The 11,376-nt window shown below is 39.1% G+C and overlaps 1 protein-coding gene across 5 annotated transcripts in view; it reads right to left on the bottom strand.

Annotated features, from left to right (window-relative positions):
* Positions 1–4,863: 4,863 nt before the first annotated feature.
* Positions 4,864–11,376, bottom strand: part of GABPB1 (GA binding protein transcription factor subunit beta 1) — a 37,423-nt gene continuing 30,910 nt past the window's right edge. For all 5 annotated transcript variants that reach the window (XM_073304016.1, XM_073304017.1, XM_073304020.1 and 2 more), the window contains exon 9: positions 4,864–6,739. In XM_073304016.1, coding sequence (XP_073160117.1) covers positions 6,587–6,739 — 153 coding nt within the window. In that variant the 3' untranslated portion in view covers positions 4,864–6,586. The remainder of the gene's footprint in view (positions 6,740–11,376) is intronic.

Raw genomic sequence — 11,376 nt, 5'->3', positions numbered from 1 at the left:
CGGCGATTGTCTTTTGTACTCCTGGGAGACAGACAACTGCATCCTAATTCTAGCAGCCTATGTACCAGTTCCATACCTCACCACTTTGGAACAATGAGAAGGGGATCTCCTCTCTCCCAGACCTTCACTGCTTGATATAGAACATGCAGGCTACGTTGTTTGTTGCACTCTTTATGGGGATCTGTTCCTGATTAGTGGCAGGAATTGGATACAGGCATTCCTGACTGCCCTCAGCCGCAAGAAGCTGATGTGCAAATATGCTTCATGGGCAGACTGTTTTCCCTGAATGGTGTTGATCCCTAAGTGTGCTCCCCAACCCACCAAAGATGCATCTGTTGTTATGATTGGGGAGGGTTGGATAAATGGAACACCCAAACAAACGTCTGGGTCTTTCCACCAATTGAGAGAGTCTCGTACTTGACAAGGGACTGACACCTGCTTGTTCAGGCTGTGTCTGTTCACAGTATAAAATATCCTGAACCAGTCCGGGAAACATCAAAGTCATAACTTGTCATGTTGCATCACAAAGGTACAAGCTGCAATGTGTCTGAGTAGCTGAAGGAAATTTCTTGTTGATGTCTGTGGACTGATCTGAATTTTTGAGAGTTTTGTTTGTTTATGTCATGAGGGCTGTCCATGGGAAGGTAAGCTCTGGCTGATATTCATCTAAGCAGGCCCCTAGGAACTCTATCCTTTGCAGTGGGCTCAAAGTAAATTTCTTGATGTTGAGCTGCAGACCTAGCCTGCAGAACAGAACCATTGCTGTCTTTATTGTGGAGAGAACATTGTTTTAAAACCAGCCCTTGAATAGCCAGTTGTCAAAGATCAAGAGCGACCACTGCTAGTACTCTGGAGAACACCTGCATGGCAAAGAAAGGCCAAAAGGAAGCACCTGATACTAGAACTTGACTGACTAGAAATCAAAGTGCATAGGCTGAATCGTGACATAAAAATAGCAACCTGAAGGCTGAGGGCTGAGAACCAATCCTTTGGTTCCAATGATGGAATTATAGCTGCAAGAATCACCATCCTGAATTTTTGTGTTTACATGAAGTTGTTTAGCAGTCTTAGATCTAGAATCGGTCTCCACTCCCCCATTTTTGGGGAACCTGAAAATACTTGGAGTAAAAACCCTGCCCCTGTGTTGATGTGGAACTGGATTTGTGCCTCCTAAGTGTAAAAGGGAGTCTATTTCCTGTTTTAGCAAGTGCTTGTGAGAGGGTCCCTGAAAAGGGATGGAGAAGAGAGGCGGGTTGGGGGGTGGAGGGGAGAGGAAGGTAAAATTGATGTAACCACTCAATCGTATAACTTCCAACACTCATTTGTCTGATGTAAACGGCTCTCATGTGGATTGAAAGTGGGAGAGAGGGCCTCCAAAGGTGTGTGTGTGGCCCGGGGGGGGGGGGGGGGGGGGCAGGTAGAATTGTATAGATGCAGCTCAGTGGTGTCGGGTTGTTCCAGACTCTTGACCTATCCATCAAAACTGTTTTGATGATGATGAAGGCTGAGTGGTGTATGCAGATGAAGAGGGTGTTCTATTTCTTTGAAACCTTGGCTTCTTTCTGGGCAGCACTATGGGTCTCTGAAATCCTGAAAATGGAGCAGGATGCAATCTGCTAAACTTTCATTTGCTTGCTTGAGGGGATCTCCGGGGGCCCTGGAATTCCTGCAAGGCTTTGTCGGTGCTTTCCAGGAAAAGTTTTAATCCATCAAAGGGGAGGACCTTGATCTTGTTTTGGACCTCTCTTGGGAACTCAGACAGCTGGAGTAAGGATGTTCTATGCATGACCACTGCTGTAGAAATGGAGTGAGACACAGTATCAACTGTGTCTAAAGAGGCCCTCAGTGAGGTCCTAGCTAACGGTTGGCCTTGTTAATAATAGACAGACGTTGCTCGTGATGTTCTGTCAGGAAGTGCTCAATAAAGGTGGTAGACTTAGAATAATGTGTATGGTTATGTTTTGCTCTAAAAGCCTAGTAATTTGTGATCGTAAACTGAAGTGTCACAGACAAGTAGTTCTTACAGCCAAATAGGTCAGGACATTTTTGTTTCTTATCAGGTATAGATTTTACATGCTGCTGCTTGCCATGTTCATTCACTGCTTCCATAACCAGGAAATTAGGTGCAGGATAGGAAAATAAAAGTTCGGAGTCCTCAGCCAGGACATAATATTTTTTGTTGGCACTCTTGCAGGTCAGTGCTAGGCTCTGACAGATGAACTTCGCAGCGTCCAATAGAGCCTCATTAATTGGCAAGGCAACTCAAGCACAGAAAGTCCACTGAAGAACGTGCGGGCACGTATGCTACAACTCTCTAACCTCCTCTAAGGCGATCTGTAAGGAGTCTGCGTACATTTCATTCAGTCCTGAAACTGTCTGAAATCCTCAGCCAGAGAAGCTGGAGCAGGCATTACCGTCTCATCTGGAGATGAGGAGATATTTGCAGAAAAGCTTCCTTATTTGCTTTGGCCTCCTGCTCTTCAAAGGATTCCTGCCCTTGATGTAACAGAGGAGGGATAGATGGGGTAGGAGAATGTGCAGCCTAAGGATCCCAGTATGGCCACTGAGTGAGTTCATAAGGCATGGGAGTGGCACCCAATGGTGATTGAACCAGTGTGAAAGGATGTGGGTCAGTCCTGGGTATAGCTCTCCTCTTTCCCCAAAAGTGTCAGGTGGGAGGTCCCTTTGGTGAATATGGGAATCCTGCACTGAGATTTGGAAGTCAGAAGAGAACTCCTTCTCATCTGAAGGAGGAACTCTACCACTCTCAGAGGGTTGGAGAATCGGAATGGTACTGAGGAAAGGTCCAATCTTGGTGACTGTGTCACTCGTGGTACCAACAGACAAGCAGTACCCACTAGCCGGGGAGACTCCAGCTCATCTAATATGAATAAGTCCCTGGAGTATCTGAATTCCTGTGGTACTGGATTTGTTGGCACATGGCAAGGTTCCACAGTTGGTACCACAGGCATAGACTGCTCTGGTAAGTCTCACACAATGGAAGTAGATGGCTCCGACGAAGATGGCTTAGGAGGATTTGAGACAGTATCAGAAATGGGACGTCTGCACAGTACTGAGGATGTCTTGGTGGCTGGCTTACTCATGGAAAGTACTGAGGGAGTTGTAGGTATCACCCTTTTAGAAGTAGAGGATTTAAATTCCTTTGCTGCAATGTCCTGCTTCTGCAATACGGTGCAGGATATCGATACTGAGGCATGTTTGGTGCATTTAGCCTTAGAAAAGCTTGGAGCTCCATGCACAGGGTCAACACTGACAGCACCTGAAGCCTCAGTGGTACCCAGAGCAGGACTTGAGGTCTCCAATATGGTCTTACTTTGAGAAGACTGAGGCTTTCTCATTTTCTTTAAAAATGAGAATGAGTCCTCCAAGGATCTCTCCTAAGTCTGGGTGAGTGCAGATGTTGACAGGGCACTATGGTCTCTCAGAAGCTGATGCCTGGACCCAAGGCCAGATGGAGATAAAACTTAAGCTCTTAATGATGTAGTCGCAAAAAGAAAAGGAGGACTAGTGGCACCTTAGAGACTAACCAATTTATTTGAGCATAAGCTTTCGTGAGCTACAGCTCACTTCATTGGATGATGCATCGGATGAAGTGAGCTGTAGCTCACGAAAGCTTATGCTCAAATAAATTGGTTAGTCTCTAAGGTGCCACTAGTCCTCCTTTTCTTTTTGCGAATACAGACTAACACAACTGCTGCTCTGAAACCTGTCATAATGATGTAGTGTTATCTCCCAATTCTTCCTGGCTCTGCTTTTAAAAGCTGGATAGTACGCTTCTGAGGGATGTAAGTTTCCCCCAAAGCTATAGGTACACCAGGAGTGCCAGTCACTGACCAGGATAGCTTCCTGGCTAGTCAGGCGATGATTGAAACTCAAGACAGCGGATCTCAAAAGAAAAAGCCCCCCCTAGAGGTGAAGGGATTATAGAACAAATCCCCCTACAAAATGAAATAAGCATAAAATTAAATTAAAGGAAAAGGAAAAAAAAATAACTAGACTAAGGACAAGCTTTGAATAGTAAAGCAGACACATTAGCACACTCTCTCGGACTGTGAAGGTGGGTTTGCCCAGGCAACCCCATATGTCCTCAGTGCAGGGCATGAGGATGTGTAGGACACAATGGGCACTACTGCCAAGTTTCCAATCAAAGCGCATGAGGCGTGAGCACGCCTGAACTGGAGCACTCCTAGGGACACTACTTGAAGAACAACTCTGGAACATGTACCGAGACGGCAATGAAGCACCATGCTAGTGTGAACACAGGGCAGAAAAAACAATGTATGTTTACACCAGTGCAGCACAAACTACAACAGACTTTTCTAACACGGACAGGGCCTTAGTACTTAGAAAGCACCAATCCTTGGCATATCTAGGCGCTGGTAGCCAAGCTCTGGGACAATGGAAAGTTTGGATGTGTTTACAGGTACAAGGAGTTATTCTTTTGCATACGCTGCAAGACACAGGCTCAGTCCTGCAGTCCTTAATCATGAGTCGCCTAACTGAAGTCTGTAGGGGCTGCTTCTTCTCGCACTAGCCTCCATGCTGTGTACTTAGTAATATTGCACAACATATTTCTGTCAAGCCCCATGCAAGAGTATACTGAGGGCACTTTTCTAAGTGAAATTTAAGTAACTATTATTCACACTAGCCACTAAAAACTTAAAGTTTTTCCAAAGAGCAGCTAAATTGCCTTATATATTGTTCTTAAGCCCTTTTGCTATATTAAAACTTTTGCAAAATACTGGTTAGAGCTTTTTTCTCTCATGATAAATGGATAAATGAATGATAAATTTATATTTTGCCAATTCAATTCTCTCCTCACTCTTCCCGCCACCCCAAAGGATATTCTTAACACCTAACATGTAACACAGTGTTTTCATATTGTTCAGAACCATGATAAAAATTCAGATCTTTTAATGTACATATAAAACAATTTAAATGTATTTGATTCTACACCATGAATATGTGGAAAAGATATTTAATTGTAAAATAGAAAAAGTAGGCCAGAGTACAGTTTTAAGGGCAATGCCTTTGAATACAGTATAGGTAAACTAGACTTTGTTTAAGTTTATATAAACAATATCATAAAAGCAGTGAAACATGGAAAGACAAAGCAAAGCACGAATAAAAGACAAGTTATGTTTTACAAAAAAGGAATCCGCACAATAGTTCAAAGTTGAATGTAACACGGCATCGAACAGTCTTAAGGCAGCATGACCTAAGGACGGGACTAGGAGCCAGGAACTCCTGAGTTCTATTCCCGCGTCTGCCACTGACTTATGTGGCCTTGGGCAAATCACCTAACCTCTCTGTGTCACGCTTATACCAATTGTAAAATGGGGACAATAATGTCCATACCATAGGGGACATAGTGAGGATTAATTCTTTACTGATTATACAACACTTTGAAGATGTAAAGCACTAAATAAATGCTAAATATTCATACAGATCACTGCACAGACACATTTATCACAGTGAAGCACAATGATGGTAGGTAACAAGAGCACCAAAACAACATCAAACTTTCAGGTCCAGCTGCATAATTTAAATGCAAAAAGTCTGTTTATAAAATGTGTCCTTGAGATAATCTGAAGATTATTGGTGAAACAATTTAAGAATATTTAAAAGGAATTGCTATGTGGGTTCCTGTGGAGACAGTCTTTCATACTTCTGTACTTTAAAAATGTTTGCACACGAAAGTTATAAGACTCACAGAAAAGTGAAGTTTCAATGCCCCCCACTGTCAACATTTTCAAATAATGTCTGTATTACGTAAATTAAGGTTTTTTTTATTTTTACAAATTACATTCTTCCAAGAAATATACCATTCACAATAAAACTGGCTGCTAGCTTACTTCAAATGACATTTAGGCTAAACATTTTTTCTCATAATTTTCCTCATCTTTGCTGAAAAATATCTATGCAAGATGTGTGTAGAAATTATAAAAACATGCAGCATATGTACAAACTGAAAAGTTTAAAAAATATTAGCTTCATATACATGTAAATCTACTTGGATATATCGGAAATTAAATATAAAATTTTCACTTTCTAAAACAAGGGTTTTCAGAAAATCTAAGACAACTACTTAAAGTTGTACAAAGATGTCCATCAGGAAATGTCTTATTCAAAAAGAGGTCTAAGTTGTTCCCAGTAGGAATAACTATTAATTCATTTTCAAACTGTCAATCTTAATCTGCAACATCACCCTTAAAACTGTTCTGTTTTTCAGAAATTAGATTTATACTAAAATCCAAAATTTCACAAAAACATTGGCTTCTTGTGTTTCTGGATCCCTTCAAAAAAATTTATCAACTCACTTTGGAACTGTAAAAAAAACAACTATTTACAGTATTTCATTTTAAATACTTTTCACAATTTCTAAATTCAGCTTTTATGTTACAAGAAATTCATCAGAGCTCATGGCTTAAGTCCAGTTATCAACCTGTAGCATCTTTGCTATTGTGTAATCCTATTTCTGTACCTATAGAGTGTACAGTTCAAGATTGTACTGCAGTTTTCTTGACAGAAAGTAAGAGACTTTACAATATGTCCATTTCAATATTTAAACAGCTTCTTTATTAGTCTGGAGACGGGTCATTGCCTCTAATTTCTGCCGATAGGCTTCTGCTTCTTGCTCTTTCTTTAGAAGCTGCTGTCGATACTTTTGTGCTTCTCGATTTGCCTCATCCAGCTGTTTCTGTAGAGTTTCTCTCTCCTATTAAAAACAAAACAGCAATGTTTTGTCTAATGCATGTTAAGTGCAAGATAAAACGGCAGTTTTTGGACAGCCAAGGTACAAGGCATCATATACAGAATCAGAAGCTAGGAGGTCCAGTCCTGCAGTTTACTCAGGCAAAACTCTCACTTAAATACTTTTGTGTAAATAAACAATGAAAGATTGGGCCAGACAATTGCTCACAAGATTTAAAGTGCAAATATACCAAAAAATACTCTCTCTTTAAGAGTATGCTCTTATGACATTTGCTCAGGGGAAAAAAGCCATCTTTGGAAAATATGTTGAATATTCAGGCACAGTTGTCCGACTCAGTTTCCAGAATCGGAATTTAAAAAAAAAAAGTTCAAACTTCTTTAAAAAAAAAAATCAATACACAGTTCATATCCAAGCAGGTTTCCCCACTATGAGTGTCTATATAATTAGAAACAGACGCAATAGCACAGAAATAGAACTTCCAGGGACCAATTCTTCTATATCATGATAAAAGTAACTTCCGCCAAGGTTTTTATAAATAAAAAAAAACCAAAAAAACAAACAAACCAGGGTATTTCTCCTACAGAACTATAGAAGCAATTAGACTGGCAACCTATTCTTTCCCCCGATGAGGTGAAACAGAGGTTTTCCACCTTACAACACATACATCTCTAACTGGACGGAGAAAAAGTTTGCTCATCAATGAAATTCTTAACTAAGGGCCCATCATGCATCTGCATCCATGCAGGCACAGGGGTTTGCCCACACAGATGCAGCTGTAGTACAGAGGCTAAGTTCCAGTTGCAGAATCTTTATTTCTAGCAACAATGCAGAAACCAGAAGGGACACAGCTTGATTTTCAGATCCACAGCTAATGGGAAAAACTATTTCACTTGTAAAGTGAGCAATCCGATTTAGAAATTAATGAGACGCAACAAACATGGAAATTCACACAATTAAGTCAAGTCATATTCCAGACTACAACAGGTGATCAAATAAAATAGTGTGCTGACTTTGTGTGTACACTGAACAATTAATGAACACTGCACTCTAATGAGGTAACTGTTTTCCCGCCCATCAGAAATACATTTTTAATCTACTAAATAATTTAAAAGGGACTCAGACACCTTAAATCTTGTTTGAATTTTTTTTTAATCTAGTATTGTTACAAGGAAGTTTTGCCTAGAATTAGCCCTTACGATTACTGTAACTAAAAGGAATTAGAGAAAAATATTTTTCTTCCCTCCCTCCCCGCCCACATGCCAGCTTGTGCATTTGACAGTGCTTACTATATACAGTTAGTTTGATCAGAATATAATAACATCAGCTAACAGTAGCTTGCTGCTACTCACTATAAATGATAACCAGGCTTTTATGGAAAATAAACTTGGGAGACAAAAGCAGAAGCATGCTGCTCAAATACTAATATAATACAACAAAACTCCATTACAATTACTTTGAGTGTGATCCGCTTCCCATTGATGACAAAATTCTTACTGACTTCAATGGGAGTAAAACCATGCTCTTTATTTCTATTCAGCCAATTGGATGGCGAAATTTTAACTAGTGGCTCTCTATACTGTAAAGTGATGGCTGCTCACAACACAAGTATCTAACTTCTATAGTCTCATTAATTCAGTCAGCCATTGACTATATAATCTAGAAGAATATTTTGGATTATTTATGTACTGTATGTACTGTACTTTTATGAATTAACAAGTGTTTGCTAGATTTATTTTTTAAAATTTGTATAAAGTGAATTATAGCTGGCCATCCTACAAACCAATTGTCTGGCATACTGTTCATCTGCTATATTTAAATATGATGTCACAGAATGGTTTCAAGGCTAAGTGAGACACTTCATTTCAAAGCAGGAGACATTTCTCCTGTGTCCTAGGAAACATAGCTGAGTACAACAGGAATACATTCAGCTATTAACAATGTAGATGCTGCCATGCTGTTTGATGCAGAAGAGCCACCGTGACAAACTGCATCCCACTGAAAAATGACTGCCTTGGAAAATAGCTTTGTTTTGATCTTCACTCAAACAGAAGCCATCTTATTAAAATAAGTGCACCATACTATTATGGAGAAGCCAATTTCTGATTCAATCACTCTTTTCACTTTAATCACCAAGTAGTAGTTGTGGAAGCGAAACTCAGAAAATAAAGCTGCCAAGCTGTCCCTCAGGAAAATGTTGGTCTATCAAATAAGACAATGGCATCATCACCATACTCCCTCACACTTTCTCCTTCACTCTAGCAGCTCAAAACCATATTACGATTTCAGACCTTATGCAGGTCTGAAATTCTTTTCTATAATACTTAAAATACTTTTCTTTCTCAGCTCAGTACTCCTCACCTGTTTGCATGATTAGTACCTAAAAATATTAAATAAATACAATACACATAGTACGCCTTCTGATTCCTACTGTCCCCAATGCTAGAGCTACATTTAGCTGTCACATGTGGTGCTGAATATGTCAGCATATAACGACAAAGGTAATTGATCAGTGCTAATGTTAGCACCTGTGTAGCAGAAACAATGGTGAAGGAGAGATTTTATTAAGTTTCATAAAGGTTAGTTATCAAAATAGAGAAGAAAATAAACTACATATACTGTAGTTGCTTTATATGGGGCTTTACACAGTTTTGAACACTGGGCTGAAAGAGAAGCTAAAAATGAATAGGTTTCAGAACTGTAGCTATGTTAATCTGTATCAGCAAAAACAATGAGGAGTCCTTGTGGCACCAGAGACTAACAAATTTATCTGGGCATAAGCTTTCGTGGGCTATAACCCACTTCACCAGCATCAGATGCAGTGGGTTATAGCCCATGAAAGCGTATGCCCAAATAAATTTGTTATAGTCTCTAAGGTGCCACAAGGACTCCTCATTGCTAAAATCAATAGGTTTCTCTCAGCTGGAGTATGCACGAATAAAGTGAGTGCTCCATCTTAAAAGGTGATGATCTGGATCACTCACTTGACAAGATAATTTGGCATCCAACTTCTAAGTTTATCCTCTTGGGAATCAGAACACTGCCTTGTAAGACACCACATGAATGGTTAAATAGTAAATCAACCCATCCAACAATTGGACTGGCCAATTATAATTGCCTTTTGCAAAATAAATATTTAAATTCACGTCACAGGACATGTAAAGTGCAATTATACTCTAAAAAATGTATAAAGTGAAGTTAGCACTGTGGGGTACAAGTTTGTGCCTCAGGGACATCCAAGGTCAAATTTTTTCAGTTTATTAGTGAAAAGATGACTTTTCTAACTGCCGCAGCTGCAAACTCAACCTGAAGTCTGAAAATCAAACGTGTTCTTTCTGGCTTGTAATTATCACCAGTAGAAAGAGATTCTACAACTGGAACTTAGTGAACTGATGATGCAAGATGAGAACTGAATTCAGCTCTCTCCCACAGGTATATTTTTCTGCAGTAGAAGTAGGGGAAGTATAAGCTTATTTAGGGGCTAAATTCTGCTCTTAGTTATACTGCTATAGATATGGATTAACTAAAGCAAGCACACTTGACTCTAAATAAAAGGAGCAAATCTACTGAGTAAGAAATTGTCTTTTTAAAAAGTCTCCACATAAAATGTGGTTATGTAGCTAATGGAGGGGAATGAGACACAAAATGCAGATACACCAATCTCTTAAGTAAATGAAAGATCTGATGGTGTGTACTATTTTAAATGCTTAAATTAAAAAACTAGGTCAGTAATAAAGGAATAATATGAAAAAAATAATACAAAAGTAGAGTTAAACTTTTTATTTTATGGCAAATTAGTCTTCTGGTACAAAGGTATGTCAAAATTGTGATATTCAGCAATTCGATGGGGAAAACAAACAAAATCTTCCTCTTATTTGGAAAGGGATTTTTTGCACAATAAATATCCACACACGGCTTAGAATTACATGTCTGAGAAATGCAAGATTATTTTACAAAAAGGAGTTAGATCTGGGTTCAGAAATAGGTAATTTTATTTTATTCAGAGCTTTCTACTCTTTAAATTAAAAGAGAAATTCTTTTAAATGCTGATAAGAATTTTAAATATTTTACTGATAACAACTGTACATATACAAACCTTGAAAACATAAGATACATACCAAGCTTCCTCTAATATGAAATAATTCACATAAATGAAAGTTCCTTGCTTTTAACTCAGTTTTTTCTAACATTATCTGAGCCTAAAGTCAAGTCTGCTTATTATAGAAAACAATTTATTTACAACTTGGATTACCTCCAAAACTGAAAAATACATGAACAATGACACAGAAACTCCAAGTGAATAATGTTCCAGACTGGCCAATCCATAAAATCACCAATTAACAGGGAAGACAGAATTTCCCTGTTTTCAGGGAATGGCCACCTTCCAATCTGCAGCTACTCCTGGAATCAGCAAGAAGAAGAAAACAGAAAGGGAGGGTACTGGAAAAGATAAATACTATATACACATGAAAAATAATTTTTTAACGAATATAAACAAACAGAGCAGACAGGTTGAAGAAACCTATGGCATAAGAATGAAGCAAGCCCTAAAGGAAGATTTTCACAGATGTCTTCATCAGCAGATCTTTTCTTCCCTGCCATGAAGGTGCTAGAGACTCCCCTGCAAATAGATGCTTTAAAAC

This window comes from Lepidochelys kempii, chromosome 10 (genome assembly GCF_965140265.1).
Source record: "Lepidochelys kempii isolate rLepKem1 chromosome 10, rLepKem1.hap2, whole genome shotgun sequence".
In the NCBI taxonomy this organism is placed as follows: Eukaryota; Metazoa; Chordata; order Testudines; family Cheloniidae; genus Lepidochelys; species Lepidochelys kempii.
The sequence above is the reverse complement of the archived record's forward strand: the minus strand, read 5'-3'. Positions and strand labels throughout refer to the sequence as shown.